This window comes from Echiichthys vipera (genome assembly GCF_963691815.1).
Source record: "Echiichthys vipera genome assembly, chromosome: 13".
Taxonomy (NCBI): domain Eukaryota; kingdom Metazoa; phylum Chordata; class Actinopteri; order Perciformes; family Trachinidae; genus Echiichthys; species Echiichthys vipera.
Genome location: NC_139838.1, coordinates 15041287 through 15066141, shown reverse-complemented (window position 1 = coordinate 15066141; position 24855 = coordinate 15041287). Strand labels below are relative to the sequence as shown.

Here is a 24855-nt window from a genome sequence, read left to right as displayed (position 1 = left end):
AATACATGTGCTTTGATATGAGCTAGAATGTAACCGTTGATTTAGTCCACAGTGCTTTCAAACACTTACGTCAGGGTCAAAGGCCAAAACATTTTACCTGGCCTTCTGATTTAGTACCTGCATTAATCTCTTTTCCAGATTGTAGCTGTGCAAACTGTACACAGGGGAGATGTAGACTTGAGGTCACGTAAAGGCCTTTAAAATGATTTATGGGGTCCCCAAAGGAACACAGAATGTTTTGCAACAGTTTTAATAATGAGGGCTTAAGACATGACTTGAACTTTGCTGAGACGCGAAACCCTAAGTTTGACTTGAGTCTGGAGAACAAAAACCTTATAGTGTGAGGTTGTGACCTGGGAAAACCCTGAAACAATAAATCAACAAACAATACATTGTCAAGCAGGCCTTACACGGCCACACATGATGAATATTAAAAATATAGTTGTGTTGAAACAACTTGGTCTCAGCTAGGGCTGCAACTCACAACTATTTTATGATTGATGAATCTGCTTATTATTTTTCATGATTAATTTATCATTTGGTCTAAAGAAATGTCAAATAGGGTAAATGATAATTATGTCAACTTTACAGAGCTATAGATGACTTCTAAAAATGGTTATTTCCTAGTTTTTTTAATAGATTATGAAAATTGTTGCAAATACATTTTAAGATGATCAACTGATCAATTCATTGACAGTGATTTTAACATTAACTCATTTAAAAAACGAAAAACTATTTCAAACTCACAAAGGACCAAATAGTTTGTCATTTTAAAGGTCCCATACTGTAAAAAGTGAAATTTCCATGTCTTTTTTGATTAAAATGCAGGTTGAGGTGCTATATAAATACTGTGAAATCAGCAAAAACCTCAATGACCTTTGACTTTACACAAGCCATCAGGACTTCTGTACGGTTGTGATGTCAAGAATAACTATATATAGGTAGAAAGTGCTGCTCCAGTGTCCTTACAGTCATGCAGCATAATGACAGTACAGATGTGGAAGAGACAGGCGCTAAAACAGAGCGTTTCAAACAGAGGGTTAATACCAGTATATTCAGACAGACAGTATGAGAAAAATATAGTGTTTTTTTGAACATTAAAGTATGTAAACATGTTCTAGTAGAAACCTAAAATACAACCTGAAAAATAGCACTCAGAAACATGAAAGACTTGCAGCTGACTTGCAATTTGCTTATGAGGACTTTTGTCTTGTCTGGGACTTGATTCCAGACTTGTTTTGACAGGACTTGAGAATCAACTTGACCCCAAACACCTAAAATAAGCCGATGATCTGCTGAGCACCTGGAGCACCAACGTGCACAAGCAAGTCTCCGTGCAGCAGTCCCACCAAACACAAGTTTGCAAATCTAGATATTTAAGTGCTGCCACACGTTTTCTGGTCCATCGTCTGATCTCATTCCTGAATGCACTTATACATTTGTTCAGTGTGTGACTGAAGGTCACCCTGCGATTTTGACCCTGAGTCTGACAGGATGGATCTACTTCTCTACTTCTGCTGGCTCAACACATGAGAGATCTGATTTCCATTAGTAAAGAGGCAGTACACACATACACAGCCTCCCTCCTATTGCTTCCCACACACACTGTGACTCTCTCTCTCTCACACTCACACACACACACACACACATTTTATTGCCTCCTTTGCAAGCAACAATTCTTGGTCTAAGACTCGTCAGCACTTATGTTGCTACTTTCTTTGCCGAGTTTAGACAAAAAGTGTTGAATTGACCTGCATCTCACACAGAGATTAGCATATGTGTGCGTGTGTGTGTGTGTGTGTGTTTGTGTGTTTGTGCAATATGAATTATTGAGTGTGTTATTTGAGGGACAGCTGGCTCTTGAACACATTAACTCCCTCAGTCAGACAGCCAGTCGTAAATCTACAGTGACGGGAGCGAATCACTAAATGGGAGAGAAATGAGACAATGTTAATGCAATTTCACACTGACTTCAGCATCAGTAGGCAATGATATGATAAATTGTTCATATAAGCTCTCGTATATTAAAAAATAAGGAATAAAATTAATTAATCTTTTAAGCAGGAAGAGAACATTAAGTTATTTTCATTAAACTGCATACTGTCAGTCTGCAAAAAGATGCATCTGGGTGACATTTAGAGTTAATAATAGAGTCGCTTGTAAATTAATTGTTTTGACTCGAGCTCTTGCTCTGCTTAAATTATGTACTTACATTTCATCAAGCTTCTACAGCTCGGTGCAGATGAAATGATTCCTAAGTACAGATATAAGAATGCATGTTGTTTATTATACTCTAATCCAACAAGAGGCATTTTCAGTCATAAAAGGGAGAAGAACCCTGTTTGTAATTTCGATTTCAGCTGCTAAGCTTTCACTGCGCCTTCTAAGCTTGACTGCCGGTGCTCCTGCTGTGGTGAGCCTCTCCCAGTTGTGCACACCTGCGTCTCACAAGTGTGTGTTTGTGTGTGTGTGTGTGTGTGTGTGTGTGATGCCTCCCACCCACGTTGGTAAATTTGGGTTCCTTCCTTCCAGCACCACTGGGTGAAAGCAGGGTGCAGCCTTTGGGTCTCTTCTTTTCCTCTCCACAGCAAGTGTTCCTATCCTGCCCTGTGTGTGTGTGTGTGTGTGTGTGTGTGTGTGTTTATGTGTGTGTATGTGTGGGTGTGTGTGTGTGTGTGTGAGAGAGAGAGAGGGAGAGAGAGAGAGAGAGAGAGAGAGAGAGAGAGAGAGAGAGAGAGAGAGAGAGAGAGAGAGAGAGAGAGAGACAGAGTGTCTGTTTGTCTACTTATTTGACCTCACAAACACAGTCTTTCTCATTCCCTTTCATTGTCTCCCTCTATTAAAGCCCACCTTGGATTTGAGACATCTCCATGGTAACAAGGAACAATGGAAGAATGGGAAAGTAGAGTTGCCGTGAAAATAGGGAACAAAAATCAACCTACAAGTCTGTAGTTGTGTTTAGATTGTTTATCAAAAGCACTTCTCCAATATAGCAATGTGGTCCATATCTGCACTCGTCCTTTAACTTACACAGCATTGGCATGTACTATAAGAAAGAGTGCACTATTTAGTGGGGTTTAAATTAGCCGTGCGGTGACTGGGAGGTAAATGTCATTGGTTTTTCAGCCGGAAACCTTCGCCACAAGAATGCGACCGCGGGATACAGAGTAAATCAATATGGAAGCCAAGGGAGGAGGCTGAAGGAGGGGGGTAAAGAAAGAAAGAGGGATGTTACCCGCAGGTGAAAATGACAGCAGCAGAAGGAGGAGAAGCAGGAGAGAAAGGAGCGAGAGGAGATGAAGGAGAGAGGGGAGAGTTGACTTTAGAGAGGAGTTAACCGCTCTGCCTGTCTGACCTTTTGACACTCGGGGAGCGAGTCAGTCTGCGGCTGTGGCTGAATCACAGTCCCCACACTCACTGACTTTGTGTCTTGTTAATGGTAACTCCTTCGAGGACCAAGGGCTTTTATGTCTCTTACTGTCAAATCGTCAAGTGCTTGAGGGCTCCCTAGCAGACATTCTGAACACTTTCTGTAAAGTCTGTATCTCTGCAGACTATGCCTGAGGGATTTACCTACAATTCATAGAGTTGTGACATTGAACACGGGGTTACCGGGGAAGTTTTAGAAAAAGGATGGATACTGTGTGTGTGTGTGTGTGTGTGTATGTGTGTGTGTGTGTGTGTGTGTGTGTGTGTGTGTGTGTGTGTGTGTGTGTGTGTGTGTGTGTGTGTGTGTGTGTGTGTGTGTGTGTGTGTGTGTGTGTGACTGCAAGCACCCCTGGTTTATTCATCAACCATTTCTTTTAATTTTGCTTAAATTTGCTGTTTTGACACAAATTAATAAAATGATTATTCGGCTCATCCGCTCATCCAGTCATTTGGCAACACTTTTTATGAAGACCACATCTAAAGTGCATTATGGGGGCATTCCTAGTGAATTATCAGGGCATTCATACTGCTTAATGGCTACACTCATAAACACATATAATGAATTCTTCTGCACTATATCAACGGTAATAAAAGATTTTAGATGTGACTTCTAATTATAAGTTCAAGTGTCTTATTGATTCTCTTAACGTGCCATCAGCCTTTATAACATGCAGCTCATAATACACAGGGTGTTTTTAGCTGGTCACTGCCACTTCTGCACTTCTATTCAATTTAAATGTTTTACTGTTTTGCCCGTTGACTGCTTTATTGACGTTCCCTGTCTCCGTGTGGTTAGATGTGTTTTATGATAATGATGTTGTTGTCTTATTGTGTTTGTATTGACTGTTGATTGGTTTCCGGAGCATTGGACCAAATACATTTCCCTGTGCAGGATAATCAAGTTGATCTGAATCTAGATATAAACTAGAGGTTAACTGATGGGTCTTATAAAACATTCTGATTACATAAACTCACCTACACACACCTCAACCATCAACTTTAGTAAGGCCTCATAATATGCTGTAATAGTCCATGCGGTATCATAAGCTTTATGCACGGCTTATTAACATCGAGAGTGGTCACATTTCAGCTCTGCAGAAGACATGGGAAAGGGATCAAAGAGTACCTCTTATTCAATTCCAAATTATACGGTACATTGTTTTTATGGGACTTCCTACAGATTATTTCTATTAGGATTATTGCCCACACCAAACTGTTGGTGATGCAAAAATGAGGAAGGTAATCTAGTTCATGTTTTATGTGCTGAAGTCCAACATTACTGGACCAATATTTATGATAATTTGTGTGAGATTACAGAGATACGAGTGTAATTTAGCCATAGATTATTTATCTTGGGGATCATTCAGTTCTGACAGGACAGGATGAACATGTTAAAAGTTATGTCCACACCAGTATTATGATTGGCAGACAAATCCTTGTCAGGGGATGGAAGACAGAGGGGGTGCCCTCTCTTCAAGAGTGGGCTGTGGAGTTGCAGCATTTGATGAATTGTCATATAAACAACTGGGTAGACTGGATCTATATGAGGCAAAGTGGGGCAAATGCTTACAATTCTTAAAGGGCTGCTTCAAGAGGTCATGTGGTGGAAAGATGCAACGTTTTCAGTTATGCTGCATAGATATAGAACAGTCCTTATTTATTTTTGTATTGTGTTTAGCTATTGCTTTTAAAAAAAAAAATCTGCTAATCAATTATTTCTTTAATGTAGCATTTATTTATTTGTTGTAACGATCTGGTTTGGAGCTATTTTATGTGTCTATTCTATTATGGTACAGTAAATTATGTTTTGTTTACATTGATGGAGTAACAGCTATATAAGATGGAGCACAATGTTGTTAACCAGATTGTATTTATTTATTTATTTTGAGGTTGGGTTACTGTTGATATTGTTGTGTTGTTGAAATTATAAAATAAAAAAATGCTAATCAGAAAAAAAACATTGATTTTGGTCATGAAGCATTATTATAAATGCATTTTAATTTACTATGAATGCCCTCACGACACACTATAGAGGTGGTCTTCACAGAAAATGTTATTTCTAAACCAGCATTCGTTGGGGGACTATGAGCTGCAAATGAATACACATGTTGTGTGTTAGTGCATGTAGCATTGACTCAGAATAAAAAGTGCCCATGTTCATCATAATGTTACCCAATGCAACTGTGTGGCTCATTGGTGTGCTTTGATAGTTTTTGAACAATGAAGCCCTATGGCACAGGGGAATAATCTGTATTGAGCTTCACTCATAATGCACAGAAGGGCCCCAGCCGGGATTCAAACCAGTGCTAACCACCGTAACACAGTGCTGCCCGGTCGTTGAACGCAATACAATCATAATAATGGCTATTCCATTCTTTTCTAACCCAGACTTCCCCTGAATCACACACAAACATAAATACACAAAACATAGTGGCACCTAGGTATGCAGTTTGTTTTATTTGTTGAGATGAATGGATATTTTCTGCCCAGACTCCAACTTAAAAGAGATGAAAAATCTAAATCAACCAATTACATTTAAACAAATCCAGACACATACCAACAAAAACCATTTGCATGGCTAGATACCAGTATGTGTAAGTGGTAAAATATCTTCTGTGATCTGGCTGAATAGAATAGAATAGAAAATATGAAGTGACCCTTTATAATGCCGTTTCTCTTCTTTTGCCCACGCATGCTCACAAAGTGATGACATTTCTCACTCCTGTAAAGAAAGAAAGCTATTTAGCCTGACTCACAGAGAGGAGCTGACACAAAAGCAACAGCACAAAGAGAGAGCGAGAGTGAGAGAGAGAGAGAGAGAGAGGGAGAAAGGACTTGTAATGTAATGTGTTGGAGAGTAAAATACATTAAAAAAAACATTTCAATATAAAAAAAACTATATATACAATAACAGAGTAAATTTATCTATTGAGGATGAAAAGTAACTCGTAACAGATTATCCAGATTTTATGGAGTGTGTTTCTCACCATGTTTTCTTTGCTGCTGAAAGTAAACAAACAGATGAATCAAAGCTTTGTCAAAAATGATTAAAAATCAAATTGGGCTTTGAGTGAAAATGGAGTCATTTCGCTGCATTGTGTGGGCGTTCCACTAATTATAAAAATGTGTGAATCTCAGGAGACTGTGTATGTGTGTGTGTGTGTGTGTGTGTGTGTGTGTGTGTGTGTGTGTGTGTGTGTGTGTGTGCACGCGCATGTAGTATAGACAGAAGGGAGGGCAGAGTCAGAGCAAGTGGGACAGAAATGAAATCTGTTTTGGGTCAGAAAAGCACTTTAGTCTACACATAGTGTGCAGACTTATCAGCTCATCAACCCAGCACAGCACACAAACACACAAACACACACACACACACACACACACACACACACACACACACACACACACACACACACACACACACACACACACCTGTACACTATCCCAGTCTCATCTCATCCCTTGCAAAGCTTCAAATATGCCCAAGATCATCAGAGATCATCCAGATATCTACATGATAACAATATCAATTATCACAGCATCATGTTGAATCAGCAAAGATCCCCTCAGTCGACACACAGTGAATGCAAATTAAGATGCAGATCAGCGGTTTCAAAGTGCCAGGGGTATTATCTGTATCTACAGCAGCAGTGCACGTCGGACTGCAGAGCAACGCTGCCGCTCAGTGGTTTATACAGGAGCTACTTTCACACACACACACACACACACACACACACACACACACACACATACACACAGAAGTGGGGCAGGTTGAGAGGAGGCTGTGCAAGGTGAAATCTCAGAGGAGTTAAGACTATTGGAAAAGTTTTTCTGAAGAGCACGTGCAAGGTTGAGTTTATTTATACAGAAAGCTCATTTAGGTGTTTAGGACTGCATAGATGAATCCCTCAGCTCAGTCGGTCACAGAAGGAACATTTATCTAATTTTTGTTCGGACGGGCTTTAATGCTCCTTCATCCGACTGTGATCTGTGACAATGGACCTTTTTACAGGGCGAAACATGGATAGTGAACAAAAGGTCTCTCATCACTCCTTTGACCTGCACTCTATTCAGGTCATGCGGAGAAACCATCACTCAAGTGACCTGTCCTGCTACGCCCTTGCTGGACTGCAAGATTTCTCTGAGCTGTGGGCTGTGTGGTACGAAGTAGAGAGACAAAATGCATCTCAGTGGCAGGAAGAATGTGGCATCTTCTGCAGCCTTATGTATATTCAAAGTTGTTTTCTGAAAAGTATATCAAGGATGCAAATGTAGTGCTGCTCTACAAGATACAACATGATGATGTATCCCATCCTTCTTTGAATCTGTAACCACACCCTACAGTGATGTCACGGTGCACTGAGACACCCGATCTTCTACAGATACAAACAAGAAGTCCAGCTGGTGTTAAGTTGCTCTTTAAGTGCTATCAATAGTTTTTCATTTTTCTCCATTTATTTAATTTTAGCACAGTTTAAGTGTCAGTAAAAATGTAGAATTATATTTCCTTTCATGCACCAATAGAAACACGATTCCCATATCCTATATCCTACTATTTTGGTTTCAATGTCACAACAAATGATACTTTGCTAGGACAACTGATCTCTTCCATGTCCTTGTAAAAGAAATGCTATGCCAAATGTGCATTTCTGACAACATGACAACTGAGGGCAAACTGAGGACACACCATAAGCACCTTGCAGGTGGAGCAGGATAGGAGAGCTCTGTAGAGGCCCCTGAGTGTCACTGAGGACTACGGACACTTTAAAAACCTGTCAATTACTCTTTTCATGTCAACGCTAGCCTATTTCTGATGAATGAGTACAGCGGGAAGGATAACTTCACCTTCACCCTATCCATCTGGAATGAGAAGGTGGTTTTCATCCAGGAAATAATCAGAGAACAAAAGAGCTGAGCCACTGCGGCCTACAGCTGTTAAACCACCGTTAACGAAGTCACATTGTGGGAAATGTGCTGTTTAATTTGAATTGCCTAAAGAAACAGAAGTGCTTGCTGCAAGAGGTGAGTGAGCACATTCACGTCCTGAACACCAAAGAGAATAGAAGCACTGCCCCTCACATTATAAATAATACAGTAACAACATGAGGGAGAAGTGCAGGAGAAACTATAAAGGGATGCACACTCTCTCTCCATTCTACGTTTGAACTAGATGGATCCCGACTGACTGAATTCAAGTGATGTGTTTTATCTGACATGTTTCAAGTCCAACTGATTATTTTGTTCTGCTACAGCATCCATATCTGCTCTATGAATCATGTGTTTATTCATTACATATTACATAAAAGGTGGAACTGTAGGCCTATATTTTATGCATTTAGTGTCCTGATAAGATGACAACACTTAAAGTTGTACTCCGTAAGATTTTCATCTGTTTAATTGTCTTTTAAGTTACTTTCTATCAAAGAGTGAGTCAAAACAACGGTTACTGATCACTAATAAAATGATGACCCACTAATGAAGGCACTTCTACTTGCCTTTTTGCTGAGTATTACAATAGCCGTGTCTGTGGAGACATTTGCAGGCTAGATGTAAATACGGCGCCATGTAAGTGACGGTGCTGACAGCGATTGGTCGTCTGCCATCCAAGCCTAACTCGTCTCTAATGGTTTCACTTGTAATCGGAAACCTGGAAATTCCAGCTTCTGAGTCAGGTTTTTAGTAAGGTCAGAAGTGTAATAGGAACGTGTGTGTTTGTGTGGATTTAAGAGGGTAACATATAGGGGACGGACCAGAAGTAGAGAGGTGAATGTGTTTCAGTAAAGTTTACAAAAGAGCAAATAAATAAAAAGTCAACACACATAGTGACCTTGAAGTATGGAGGCCTCCGAAAGAACAGGCTGCAGTAACATCAAAGAGGCCGCTTGAAACAAGGTCTCTCAATTCTTATGGAGTACAACTTGAACTGCTGTTCTGAATCTGAATTTAGCAAAATGAAACACATAACATTAGCCTATCTTTGTATCTCACTACAATATACTACATTTTGTGTTTTGAATCTGATTTATTGTGTAGTGTCTTATGTAAGTTCAGCAGTTCTATTTGGCACTTACAATAAACAGCCATTGGACGGCTATCTTCACCTCATCTTCCAAATGTGGTGAACTTGAAGTATATGACAACACATTCCCATTCCCTATTGGCAGTTATGTTTGTCATTATATATTCAGAAAAGAATAATGCATTACTACTGTGTATCAAATAAGCCTAGCCCTACATGAGAACCTAAGTTCACCTGGGGAAAGTGCACTTTTAACGTACGTTTGCTAGCTAAATAGCTCATTTTCGAATCAGCTGCGGTAGCCTAAATTAAACAACTTTAAATTTGACCTTGTACCTTTTAGATCACTAAACTTTACTTCTGGCCCGTAGTGGCAAGTGTTAGCTAATGTTATCAAACTTTAGGGTCTGGTTTCACAAAGAAGTACTTTGACTTTGGCTTAGATCAAACTGCTGTCAGAACTCAGATGGACATATAAATCCATCTGAATAACACAGCTCTTAGTCCACATTTAGCCGGGGGGCAGGGTGGCTGACGTGTTAGGCTTGAAATAGTCTAAAATCTAGACTAATCTCGCAGCAAAATCACTGTAAAACCGGCCTAACACTAAAGACTCGTCTAAAATATCATGTTATTACTACATGCTTGTATGTAGCTGACTTTATAACTTCTCTCTAATTGTTTTATTGTTACACTTTTTTAGCATTTTAGTTATGTCACTTGTGTCCGCAGGGGTGCAGCAAGCTTTCAGTAGATATGGATAGTAACATGGAGCAGTGTTTCTCAGATTTAGACGATACAATGTTATTTGTTTATTTACAATATGGAGATACAGTCAATAACTCTCTTAAATGTGGGTCTTATGCGCAGACATTCACGATGTGCACACTGTAGTTCATACTGTAGTGTAGACACACAGGCCATTAAATTAAAAATCTGAAATGTACCTGGAGCTCCAGTGTTTGCTTTCTCCACAAGGGGGCGGCAGAGTCCATCGGTAACGTGCAGCTTGGCATGACTAAATGAAAATCCTGTCTCTCCTCTTAGCCTTGCTGCTATTTTAGTCTCTTTGCTCTCTCTCCATCTTTAGAACATAATATACTGAACACTTTGTTGAATCATCTATTTATTGAGGATTAGAAACATGAAAAACATACCAAAAAGCCTGTGAAAACATAAAATAATCATACACACTGAATAGCAAAAGATTTATATAAACCATTGATAATACTAAGGCTAAAGTAGTAAACCTCTATGAAACCTTAATGAACAATATCCTCAGCAGTCGCTGACATTGGCACCATGCTAGGAGACCGTGTTGACATGTAGTGGTTCATTTTGTGCTTGTGTGAGCAATAACCTGAGCTTCGGGTGGTTGTTATTTACATTAAGGTGTGAACGTTTGGATGCAGTAACTATGCAATGTTGTATGTGCATTTTGCTGCATCCAGGTCTGAGTTTGAGAGAGTGTTGTGTATTTAGAGTTGTCCCAGTTCTAGTGTTCTGGCTCCATTGGCTCATGACCAGGTGATGTTCTCTTCCTCTGAAGAGTAGGCAGGGTGCAAAGATGAATGATAAGCCTAGATGAATGGATAATCTATATATCACTAAAAAAAGAGTTAGAGCCATGATGGACATTATCGCTGGATAGATTAGATTATGACAGACGTTTGTGCGTGTGAATGCCAGGCTGGGTGGAGGCCAGGTCAGGAGAGTGGTGGCAGGGATCGGGTGCTGACCGGGCTGTACTTCACCCTGGACGGTGATGGAGGAGGTTGGGTGAGGTGAGGGGATGAGGGGGACGGACGAATGTGTCCACTCTGGTACTCTCTCCCGGTCGCCGAACGCTCTGAGCCGGGGGCTTGCGACCGACCTCTGGGCCTGCGTAACTGCGGTGGGGTGGAAGAGGAGGTGGTCATGCGGGCGTACCGGGAGGGAGAGTGATGGGTGGATGGATGGCAGGTGGGGGAAGAAGAGCAACCAGGCGCAGAGTGACAACTGGGTGATGGGTGGTGACTGGGTGAGGGGTGACGGCCGGGTGAGGGGTGACGGCCAGGTGAGGGGTGGCGGCCAGGTGAAGTGTGACGGCCAGGTGAGGGTTGACGGCCAGGTGAGGGGTGGCGGCCAGGTGAAGTGTGACGGCCAGGTGAGGGTTGACGGCCAGGTGAGGGGTGGCGGCCAGGTGAGGGGTGACGGCTAGGTGAGGGGTGACGGCCAGGTGAGGGGTGGCGGCCAGGTGAGGGGTGACGGCCAGGTGAGGGGTGGCGGCCAGGTGAGGGGTGACGGCCAGGTGAGGGGTGGCGGCCAGGTGAGGGGTGGCGGCCAGGTGAGGGGTGACGGCCAGGTGAGGGGTGGCGGCCAGGTGAAGTGTGACGGCCAGGTGAAGGGTGGCGGCCAGGTGAGGGGTGACGGCCAGGTGAGGGGTGACGGCCAGGTGAGGGCTGGCGGCCAGGTGAGGGGTGACAGCCAGGTGAGGAGTGCCTCCTGGGCAAGGATTCACGGTTACTGGGTGGATGTTCCTTGGTGCGTTTGGGTGATTTGGGCACTTTGGACGTCTTGGGCGTCTTGGGAGTTTTGGGGGACTTGGGCATTGGCTGAGAGGAGGAGTAAGAGTTGGTGCCGTTAGTGGGAGGGGCTTGACTGAGAGAGGCGGAGTCTCCATTATTGGCAACCTTGTAGAGGAAGACGTCATACTGAAGGGGCGAGCTGGTCTCTGAGTGGAGCTTGGCCTCCTTGGGGAGGAGCACTTCCAGACCAATAGTGACTCCATCCTGATGTGGAAATATGGTAAGTAGAGAAGGATGGAACAATGTAGGAACAGTCACAGAGGCAAAAATAATGATATAAATGAAAATATACAAAGAAATCCTGGTATGGATGAAGTATGAGACGTTAAACCCCTGTGCACATTATATTAAATTTGAAACAACTGATTTCTTAACCACTTGGGGGTAGTGGACATGTTATCACCTTTAGGTTAATATGAAAATAGCCTATTTATACATCCAGCAGATATGGAACAACATTAGCATTCGTTTGGGGTCAAGTTTGTGGCCATTTGGGGAATGTAAGTCTAATACTCACTCTCCTATTTGCTCTGTTTTTTTGGTCTTCGCTACATTAAAATACAGTTCTCCCACGGTTTTCCAAGCAACACTGGGGCTTTAAGTAAAATACAGTTTGAATTTTTATATTCTGACAGGGAGATTTGAAAAAAAAAAAAAAAAGAAGCTCTTGTGGTAGCTTAAAGCCATTTTGGGGAGCTGTCCATAGTGCTGAATGAGCACATGATAACCATTGTTTGTCTGGCGTAATCCGTGGGCAGCCTACTGTAGCACAAAAGCAGGGTCAGCCGTGCATTCAGTTATTATGAGCAGGGGAGCAGTTGGATAGTAGTTAGTTTCATCGTGAGCAGACATGCAGAGTAAGAGACAGAAAGAGAAAGTAGAGCTCATAGCAACACACAGGGACAAGCTGGATAAAATTAAAAAGATTTATTCCAACAACCGTGAACTATAATCCTCAATGTATACCCAAAAAAGTACAAAAAGAACATTAAAGTATTATAAATCACATTGAAAATCAAGACACAGCGTGTGTAATATATGTATATATTGTAGATTCAAATATCAACTCCAAGCAATTACTTTGACCTCATGTAATCTAGACGTATCCACTTATTAGCAATGTCAAACATGAATATTTCTCAAATACAGATTCACTTTATATCCACTTACTTCTTTTGCAAATATTACGTTTTCAGACACTTTGTTGTCGTTAACACCAATGCATGCGGGCAGAGAGACAGTAAGGTGGGGCAGGCGGAGGCAAGGGGAGGGTTTGGGGAAACAAGAGATGAGACAATGAAGGAGTGAAAGTTCATTGGCCCGAAGACCAAGGCAGGGCATCAGTAGAGAGGAAAGTCAGTCATTAGTTGGTCCAAGCCAGAGATTTTAGTCCAGCGTAAGAGGCGTTAGACGAAGGAAAGGAAGCGGCGGCGCCACTATGTGATCAGCATTGGCATGGCAGCCTTGTAAACAGGACTATTGTGCTTCTCAAGTTGTATCCTTAAATTGTGTTGTGCTTACTTTTGACATTAGGCCTGATTGGACTTGTTTAAAATACACTGTATGCACTTTGCAACAATATTTAGAACGAATTGTTGTAGTTTGTGTGCTCATTAAATATTTTGGTCTGGTTCTCCAGCAGCACACTTTGAGAGATGGTGATATTATACCAGGTTGTTCTGGAGCGCGTTTACCTCGGCATTTTCCTCTGTGTTGTTAGGGGCGTGGCCCTGATTGTGGACGACGGAGGTCGGACGGTTGTTCTCATGTTTGGGAGAATGAGAGTTGAGGATGTTCATTGACCCCTCTTCCTTGGCTTGCGGGGACTTTGCTGGGTCCTCCTGCTTCTGAGGATCATCCTGTGGGGAGAGTTTATTACTTTTTATACACTTATACAAAACACACTTGAATATAGACACACGCAGCACACATGGGATGGGACAGAGGTAAATATATGCTTTTCTGTGTGATTCCCCTAAAAACGAATAGCCCTTCCACCATGATTCGTTTTGTATAATCTCTTGTGCATCAACAATGTGTTTTATGTAATTTGTGGCGATGGGGTAGCATTTCTTAATGTGTCCAATTCACTGGACTTGGAGATTGTTTATCAGAAAAACCCACTAGTTGTGCTGTGGGCACTTCATGTGTGTTAAAGGAAGCACATGGAAGTCTGCACCCTCCCCAGATAATAGTGGAACTATATAAATGACAAGGGCATCTCAAGGGCATTGGTCAGGCCGAAATTCTAAGCACTTTCACTGGTTAAACAGTTTGAATGAATTACACATCCAATTCAATTAAATAAATGATTAAAAACATGAATTCAGTAATGTCTAAAGCAAAAAATCTCCCAGAACGCCCTTCCCCATGCTAGAGACGATCATTCTTGAGCTGATGTGGGTCATTTTATGGACTTCTACTGCTACTGTATGCTTAGATCCTTATCTGATCAACCTATGGGACCTCTAACATTTAAAAAAAAATGCTTTGCAGACCATGTGTCTGCAGGGACCTTTTAGCCTCTAGACCTGACATTTAGAGCATCCGGAAGTCACAGGCACTCAACTGTAACCACTGCACTGAAATGCCAGCGGAGCTCTGAGAGCACTGGCTTATATTAGAAAAGCAAGTCACAATTTGTTCACTTCATTTAACCCAGCCATGCATGGCTAATGGACTGAAAATGAATATACGATTTTGAAAAAAATCCATCGGTGTGTGCTTGTGTTTGCAGAGTGTTAAAAGCAGTAATGCAAGCATCTGTCAGAGAGTTGTGCTTGTATGACTACAAAACTATTGAGTCTGTGTACATCTGCGTGTTTCAGTTTGCAAATTGACCTAGCCATCAATTGATTGGCATGTCAGAGACATCTGAAGGTCACACAGGCACAGCAGACAGTAAGTAGGGCACCATCGATCAGTCACACTGGCTACTACTGGATAAAACACGCTCAACGCCCTTTCACACCAGAAACTACTAGCTCATAAAGTAAAAAAGTCATGGGAGCAAAATGTTCTGCTGATCCCTCATGCTTTATATGCTGCTTATGATTTATCTCTGATTATATCTGCCTGTATAAACAAGATCCTCCCTTGTTTACTGAGATCAAGAATTTAACCATTCATCAGTGACCCTACGCTGTGTTAGTTTAGTAACCCAGTAGGCAAGTATGATTGATGAATACCAAACAGGGACACACATAAATCTGCCTGGAAACACAAAACCTAACAAAATAGATAGAAATAATACATCAATTAAGATTCATACAGAAACACACAGACACACAGACACACACACACACACACACACACACACACACACACACACACACACACACACACACACACACACACACACACACACACACACACACACACACACACACACACACACACACACACACACACACACGTGCTGCTAATTCATGCAATTCACTCTACAGCAGCACTACATGCACGACCTTTGGAAGGGAATTGGTTTGAAAAGGGGGAAACCCTGCTGCACAGGGACCCTAAAATGGCTGTCTGAGCTATACGGGTACAAGAGCGAAGCCGGCATTTAAAACAAAATGGAGTCTCAGCATCCTTATCGAGCTTCTCAGGAAGCTGCAGAGGCACAGGTGGGAACTTGCTATTTAATCACACAGCTGTGTGACTTCATGACACCTCTGAACAACTAGTTACGAGAATCCTTGCAAGGAGGTGATTAATCATTTCAACCTGCAGTGTACATGGAATGCATCTGATACAAGATCAGATGTAGGGAGAGGTTTGTGGAAGTGAGGTAATGGAGAGCCAAAATCTGGCATTTAGCGGTTGCACTGTGGGTAAGTTTAAAGCAAAGCCAAGGAGGGGAATTATTTTAGGGTGATGTTGACGTTTTCACTCTGCTTACCTGAAAGTGATTATAAGGGTTTTTGGGTTTATATTCCCAGGTGTAGCTGGTTGTTGGTGGCCTCTGAGGGGATTGATGAGTGTGAAAAGCATTAACACACACATACTGTACATTCAAAATTGTAGGTTGAAATCCAAATGAGAAGTTAATGATTTAACAGAGCACTAAGGCAAGTTAAATGTGTGCATTACACAATGGCATTGAGAAAGACAGACGGACAAACTCTGGCAGACAGAAAACACAGGAGAGGAAGTAATGAGCAGAAACGGATGTTTAGAACACACAGACAAATAGAAAAGAAATCGTAAAAAGCAGATGATGGGACAGAAAAGTGAGATGGATATGATGAATACAAAGAGGATGAATGGAAGGAGAGAAAAAGGAGAGCAAACATGAGGCGAGTTGGGGGGGCGTACCTGACAGATAATGTTGTCATAGTACGCCAGGTTGTGAGTGTGAGCTTGGGGAGCAGGCGGAGGGGTGTCACACAGTTTCCTTACGTTTGGCTGCGAGCCGTCGGCTGTTGTGGAAACGGAGAGGCCGTCCGTCTGTGGCTCGCTGCTCTGTGGGCAGTACTTACTGCAGGAGGGCAAACAGAGAGATATTTTTAGCATTCTGTGCATTTAAATCTCTCAAGGTCCCTATTTTCCCTACGTTGTTCTGCATAGTGTGAAACTAGGGTTAAAGTGTCAGGTAGACACACACGCAATACACAAACGTATATAATCGCAGTCGAAGAACATAAATAATTCAGTGGATTTCTACCAAAGAGAATCAGAGCAACTCTAAAGACTACTCTGCGGCTGGTGACATATAACATCTTACTTGATTGGATCACTGCTTGTGACACTTTGTCTCCATTTTACTCCATTCTCACCTATCTCCCTCTCTGCTGTTCCTACGCTGTCTTTTTCATTTGAGTACATTCTTTCTTCAATCTCCCAGGAATTAGACTGACACATACACAGGCACAGCTGCCCCCCTTGGCACCCATGGCAATATGTTTTTATTCTTACCTCCCAGTCACACACACACACACCCACACACACCTGCGTTTGCGAAGGCGCTTGTTCTCATTCTTGAGGCGGTGCAGCCTCTTGGCAAAGAATACGATGATCATGAAGAGGAAGATGAGCACGAGGGAGGACACGCCCACCACCGCGCACATCACCTGGAACTCCGTCACTGCCCAATCGCAGCGGGTGCCTTTGTTCCAGATGTAGTCCTGCACGTTGCACCTAGATGCAAAGTGACACAAAGTAGGAATATTTAATTGATGTCAGAAAAACAGTGGTAGTTACATTTTTCTCTCTCCTGACCTGCTATATAAAGTGGCCAAAAGCCAAGAGGTTTAAAATGAGTGTGTACCCACTGCACTAGCATATTTACAGCATGTAAGCCAGAATAAAGAGTGCAAAAAGGTACACAGGGCTGATGACATGGTGTCCCGAGGTCTGTCCAGCAAAGCAGGGAATCAGCCCGCAGCCCAGCCCTTAATGAGCTCAAAGGATCAGGACGCGTGCGTGCATGTGTGAGCGTTTGTGTATCTTTGCCATATCCCTGTCTTTGTGCAACTGCATGCAAGTGTTTGGACGTGTGTTTGAAGCGTGTCCGCGTGAGTGAGCGAATTTATGCGTGCGTGTGCCGTTACTCAGCAGGTAAGATAAGATGAGCAACAGTTTACCTCCAAGCTTACTCTGAATCTAATGGATAGGACAGATGGTGCTATCAATGCGTGGTGTGGTGTGTGTGTGAGTGTGTGTTTATTTTGTGTCCCTCCCTGACCTTACTGTTTTGTCCTTAAAATTTCTATGTGAGCCTCACACACTCTTTACCCCGCCCCCCAAAACTGAGCTAATCCCTTGGTGACCCTGCTGTGATCTTGATGGACCCTCATGACACATTAAACCAACCTTCTATCTATGTGCATGTCTGTGTTTTCAGTGTCTTAACGCTTATCTGCAGTGCCCTAAATCTTTTCTTTTTTGTTGGAGAGAGGAATATATTGGAAATCACCCCAACACCCCCCCCCCAAAAAAAACAAACCTCCCTGTTGCCATTCACATACTGTACAGTTTTACTCTAAAAAAGCCACTGCCAGCTTGTAAATGCTACGAAAAATAACCATAATTTCCTAATTCATCATTATCAAACATGATAAAAGGGTAGGCTGTAATTCTCCTTACAATTTACCCCAAGTACAAAAAACCTGCTGGTGTACTTCACAAGGTGGGATTTTGTTCTCACCTGCAGAAGGCTCCCATTCCTGCCACCACGGTGCACACTCCTCCATTGAAGCAGAAATCGGATTCCACGTCACACTGAGACACACACACCCCAGGACCAGAGCGCACAAAGCCCAGCCTGCAGCCGTCTGCCCCCATGGCGCCACCTAAGCCCAACCCATCACCCTTGTCTGGCCCTGGCATGGGAGGAGCTGCTAAGGAAGTCCCACTATCCGTGTTAGGCCTCACGATGTCTGGAACGGCAGGAGAACCGGCCAGGAGCGGATTCTCATCCTCCATTTCAGGCGGGGGTGAAGGGGTGGGCTCAGGTTCTGGGGTTGTGTCTAACGCGGAGAGGTCGTCGTCAGGGGAAAGGTAGTCGTAAAAGTCAGAAAGCGTCCATGCAGTAGGGTCCCCTCCTTTTTGCTTCTGTGGTTTTGGGGCTTTGGCCCAATCCAGAGCATCATCAGAGGGCACAACATCTGGCGCAGGGCTGTGGAACTCCACGGTGATGACGTCATCAGACATGGGGTTTCCCGGCTGGTCTGGACCCGCTCCTCCGGCAGTGAGCTCCTCACCCACAGGTGGGTCCTCCTCTATGACGTCTAGGTGGGCATGTTTATGAGAATGGTGATGTTTGGCAGAGCTGAGCGGGAGTTTAGCCCCAAGTCCGAACCCTGCTCCAATGAGGTGGTCCCTCTCTGCCGAGTCATCACTGAGCACCATACGGGTGTTCAAGGCCTCCTTGTGGAAAGATGATTGGTTGTGGTGATGATGGTGCCTGGCCAGTGAATGCTTCCCTGTCAGTCAGACACAAAAAGGCATTAAAGAGGCAATCGAGCAGTTTAGTGTTGAAGTTGGGAGACTCGCAAGAGTCAGATTAAGCAAAGAAAGGTCAAAACCAGACAATTAGGGCCATTTATGGGCCAAGCTCCAAAAACACTGGATGCTACACAAAGATTTGGGAAATGCACTTATTTTCTTTTTTGACAAGAGATGCAAAGCTTGATATTATACTATCAAGTTTGGTCTGGGTAATCTTCTCATCTAACTCTTAATAAGAAAGCTAATTCTTTCTAATAAAGAAAGCTGAGTGTTACTCCATACGACAGGTACACTGACGATAAAATCGATTGATGCCATTTTTGATTTGATTTCAATTCAGTTCAATTCAATTTTATTTATAATGCCAAATCATAACAAAAGTTATTTCAAGACACTTATTGACACAAGACACAGATAGAGTAGGTCTAGACCACACTCTATGACTGTTTAATCATTTAAAAAAATGTTTTAGCATAATTGTACTGTCAACACTGCATCTATGCCAGAGTTTGTCAGTTCTTTCCTGGGGTCTTGAGCACAGCAAAGTTATTTCCCTATGACAAATGCTTTTAAAAACACACGTATAACATTTCTTTTTCCTCTAATCCCAAGCCACTGACTGTTTTGTTTGATAAAGGTTGTGGCCCAAAGATGAGAGATGAATAATTGAAATGGCTCCCTAGTGTATACAGTAGAGAGGCTTTAAGGCATACCAGGCTAGTTTTCTAAGAAAATGCTGTTGCCACAATATCATTTACAGTAAATGCAGATAAATCTGACACACAATACAATAAAAATACAGAACGCTCAAATATATGTTCTCACGAGAGAGCTGATGTGTGGAAAAAGGGCTGCTCAGCAAAAACCCTGTTGTGGTTCACGCTTCAGAGCTAAGTGATTAATTGTGAAAGAAATCTGAACAAGAGCAGAAGACTGCCGTGTAATCAGACTGTAGCGATGTAGGATTAGGCACATTGAGTGACCGACTAATGTGCTCTGGTGACCGAGACTGGATGAAGATTAGATTAGGATTTAGAGCCATAGGTTAGAGGCTGACTGGTCAGGCACTTCTCCTGTGATCGGCAATCTGCAGAGACAGATGCACACGTAAAGAGGAATAAAGAGAAAGAAAAAGAGAGAGGGCAGGGAGGTACAGATGGACAGGAATTCTTAAAAACCTTTTAACATTTAGCGGGACACAGATGGGCCAATCATTACAAACTATTGCTGTGCAACCAGAAACAGAACTCTTTAAGTTGAGATCCCAAAGTTTCCAATACCTAACAGGGTGAATTTTGGGGAAACCAATAAAATAAGAGGATTTCCGTTTTACAGAATGGTACAGCCATAAAAACATGTAATCTTAAGGGTTTTATATCCAACTCAGCATAAACACCGTAAAATCAATCAAGAGTAGGGGAAGAGATGCAGGCTGATAGAGATACTGTAAGGCAGCGTATAATAAAAAGATTTTAATGGCATAATTCAATATTTGGGGAAATATTTGCTTTCTTTCTAAGAGTTAGATGAGAGATTTATACCACTCTCATGTTTCTACACTAAATGTGAAGACACCACCAGCAAACCCAGCCAGTTCTCCCTCCAAGGGTGTCACTGTTTTGTCATGGTCCTCTGCGCCACCCAAGCTTCCAACGTAAACCCATCCACAGCAATATTAGACGTTAGAGCAAGTGCTCCTAACTAAGTGTGACAAAGGCTCCTTACAAAACGGTGGAATGTGACGAGTGTGGATGAGAACGTGTTGAGCAGTCAGTTACCTTAGCACAAAGACTAAAAAAAAATCCACCTACCAGCACCTATAAAGATCATTTCCAAACTTTGAAGGTAGTGTTAAGCCGATTTTGTTACTTTTACTGTTTTTACTAAACTAACTGGCTGCTTCTGCTAGCTTCATATTTAGAATAGAAACATTAGTGCGCTTTCAAACTATTTCTTTGAGGGGAAAAGGGACAAGAAAGTAAGAAAAAAAAGAAAAAAGAAGACCTGCTGTTGCACAGTTTGGGGAAAATAATGTTCCCACAGTTGACTGGATTTCGAGAAGCCACTTCTTTACACTTTTCCACTGGCCTGGTTTATCTGCACAAACAGCCAAACCCAACCAAATACTTCTCTCCCACTGCCACCCTGAATTCCCTGTGTCCAATGAGATGACTGCTTTCAGTGTCTGGCGCTTCATTCAGAGCTAATACTAAAACCATCTGAACGTGTCTCGAGTCACGAAGACTAGTGGCGGCTGAGGAGCCATGAGATTCGCCTCACACACACACACACACACACACAGTGCAGTTGCCATGGTGAGATGTAAAGAGCTGCCATGTTGAAAGGAGGAGTGGAGCGAGGGAGTTGCAGTGGAAACAGAGAATCCAGTGTTTGCACTTTCTGTCTCTTGTTTTTCAATCAATCAGCCAGCCAGGCAGTAAGTGTTACATGCCAACTCCATCTCTGGGAAAACCGGGCTGGGATGAATTGGAACGCTTCACAGTTTGTGAAAGAGGTAGACATGCTTCACCAGTAAAAACTGATTACAACTGATTCAAATTTCATTTAAAGGTTCAATCCGCCAATTTGTTCCCTGTTGACACTTAGATGTAGTGTCCTTTTTTAAGCAGCTGGCAGTCTTATTGCGATTACAAGAGGGAAAGACACAAAGAGATTACGAGTGCAAGACGAGCAAATTAAAAGCTCAAGCCCCTCGCTAAGCAATTTCCATCTTAGAAATGGTTTGATTTGTGCCATTAACTGCTGCTCAGCTCTTCACCTCTGGCAGCACGCTGAGCATGTCACCATGGCAACAAGTTTTACCTGAGGTCACTGCGATTGGCTGGAGTGCAGATTCCCAGCAGCCTTTTCGCCTTTAACCAGCAGGACACAATGGGAATTATGGTATCCTGCATGCTGTTGTTGGTTATTAGATTGTTATCACAGTCAGCACTCAGGTGTAGGTTTCATACACAGAGCACAACTACAACATGGGATCACATTTATGGCCAATTAATGGTTGATTGTGTGTTTGCGTGTGTGAACAAAAGGGAGTCAGGGAGATGCCGATGATCTGATTTATTGTGACATATCATGAGCTTTCTTTTCTGGGGCTGCAGGGGCAGATGGACCTCACAGTATGCACTCACTCTGAGAGACACACAAACACACACCCTCACATAGAGCACCCAAGAGTCTGGATTGGATCCATATTGCTATACATGGCTGTCAAGGACCATCGGTGCTTCTGTGTGTTCTTGTGGGTCGACTAATTGGTGTTATTTAGAATTATATAGAGCTGAACTGACTTCGCAAATATATGAATGTGCTGCTTTTCTTCATCCTCTTTTGTAGTAATTCAATAAAGACCTATTTGGGTTTTGGACTAGTCAGCTTGGATTATAAAGCCCTTTAAATCAAATTTGTGAATTATGATATTGAGCTCTATAAAGAATTACTTGACTTAACAAATAAGCACTCTGTGTCATGTTGGGCTTTAGGAAATTAGGATTGGCCCCTCTCCCTATTATAAATCGATTAATCTAGAAAAAAAACTGGCAAATGAATCAGTATTGGCAATCAGTAAGGGCTCTAGTTTCATATGATCATTTAAAATCACAGACCTCTTATGAAAGGAAAGTTATGTGCATGAGTTGCAGCATGTGTCAAACTGGACTTGCCTGAAACATGAGATAATCTAGAGAGTCCTACAGATCCATCGTCAGCCCTTAATACGAACATTAAAAGAATATTAAGGCTAGCTGTATTTTCCATTGTCTATGTTGTGGTCCTTCTTTTTATTTGCTTGGTCTATTAATATTTAAGGATAGTGGAGTAAAGAAAATAAGGACACTCCTTCTCACACTTCTTTCCATATTCTCCCCAGATGAATGCAGATTCACCTATAGACCTGTACACTCCTAATGAAGCACATATGTCGACAGCCACGGCGTTACTGGGATTTACAAGCGTGACAGACAGCACGCCTGTGTACTATTTACCGGTCAATATGTCACTGTGACTGCGTTAACGCCTGGTTACACATTGAGGGCGTGAAATGCAAGAGTGTGTGTGTGTGTGTGTGTGTGTGGGTGGGGGGGGGGGTAGTGGCAGCGCGTACCCGCGTGAACCCCGGCGACCCTTCTGCGTGCACGAGCCGCCCTGTTGCTGGGCAGCGACGCTCATTTCTACATTTTTACGAGATCTGCCACAGACAGCTCCTCTCAGTCAGCGCGCGCGTGTGCCACAGACAGGTTGTGTCAGACTGTCGTTCCCACACTGCTGTCTCCGTGTCTCGAGGGATGAGAAGGCGAAGTGAGGGGGGTGCAGCGGGCCCGGTTGTCTCGGGCTTCCCCTGAATGTCTGGAGGAATTCAATCCTTTCAACGCCGTGAATAGGCCCTCCTGTAGCCCGGCCACGGTGCACCTAATCCCGCCTTTGTCTGGACCACGCACCGCCGCAGCGAGTCGCAGCTGCAGACCTGTCAAATGTCTCTCTCTGATCGCTCTCATCCGATCCTTGCTCGTTGCTCGGGCTTATAACATTAAGAGCAAGTCAGTTACCTTTGCATTTAATAGTCTAGTTATAGGAGGGAGAGGTTTACCCCTCACACCACAGCCGGTGGTTCAAGTGCCATTGATCCATACAATATACAGAAGCTCTCAGCATGACAGAAAATATGTGGGCCGATAATATCAGATCATACAATTGGATCTGTCAGCACAGCGTAGGTATTGATTGACAGTCATTTGAAAGCAATTGTAATGCCAAAAAAGCACAATGGCATTATGCTTATTGTGCCAAAATGCAATGGATTATCAATGCATTTAAAGATCAGTGTCCATGAAATCAGCGTGTTTTTGACTCTAAGACTTAGTGCTGACATAAAATGACGATTGAATATTAACCATCACAGCCCCATTTTTAAATGGCAATTGCATCCAAATGCTGCATATGGATTATTATCATTTTCCATATGGTCACCAGTGCAGGTGGGGTTGATTTCACGCACATACACACACGCACACACACGCACAGGGTGGGACTCCGGTAGTGCGGTGGACTTACCGTGAGCAGACAGGGGGATGATGACCATTAAGATAGCCAGTAGCACCTGCCAGGTGCTCAGACGACTGTCACCGCGCGCCATACCGTTGGCTTTCCCTTTGACACACTGGTGCAAACTGTGATCCCGTTCCTCGTTACACCGGTCAGACTGTGGGGCTGTTCGATAATCCTTACAGCGGATCCTCCAAAGTTCAGATCTTGCCGGTTTTCGCCATGTCTTCGTCAACCTCCCCGACGTCTGGCCTCTCTCGCAGCTGGTGTGTGCGTGCGTGTCTCTGAACCGTTTAACGGCTTGGGTTCGCATCCATTGTACCGAGCAGCTGCCCTGTCCTCCACACCTTTAGCGCGCGCGTGTCACTGCACCTTTGGGGGTCCGGCGTCAGCACCAGCAGCCCCGCGAGGATCTGTAGTAGTAGGCTACTGCGCGCGACCGGCGGATGGTCTGCAGACAAGCTTTTAATGAGCCGGGTTTGTCGTTGCCTGCCCTGTCTATATGTGATCCGTTAAGTCTTTCCCTTTGGCTGCGAGTGGCACGGCGCGGCACAGAACGGCACGGCACGTCGTGCGCGCACAATGCGTTTTGGATGTCAAAGTGCCAGCACACACAGGAACACCACCGAGTAAATGCCAGAGTCCAGCCTCAGCCTGCTGCAGCTGATGGAGACTAGGGCTAAGTGGGGGGGATTTAAGCAGCAGCAGTTGTCACTGGAAGTCAATATGCTCCATTTTACACCATAGCTGTGTGTGTGTGTGTGTGTGTGTGTGTGTGTGTGTGTGTGTGTGTGTGTGTGTGTGTGTGTGTGTGTGTGTGTGTGTGTGTGTAAATCA

At 43.2% G+C, this 24855-nt stretch overlaps 1 protein-coding gene across 1 annotated transcript; it reads right to left on the bottom strand.

Moving 5' to 3' along the window:
* Window positions 1-13676: 13676 nt before the first annotated feature.
* On the bottom strand, window positions 13677-24109 carry LOC310955518 (chondroitin sulfate proteoglycan 5-like; the record flags this gene model as incomplete). Its single annotated transcript, XM_083925346.1, has 5 exons — window positions 13677-13871; window positions 16327-16489; window positions 16960-17148; window positions 18158-18935; window positions 24028-24109. The coding sequence occupies 5 exons, from the start codon at window positions 24107-24109 to the stop codon at window positions 13677-13679; spliced, it is 1407 nt and encodes a 468-aa protein (XP_083781472.1).
* Window positions 24110-24855: the final 746 nt, after the last annotated feature.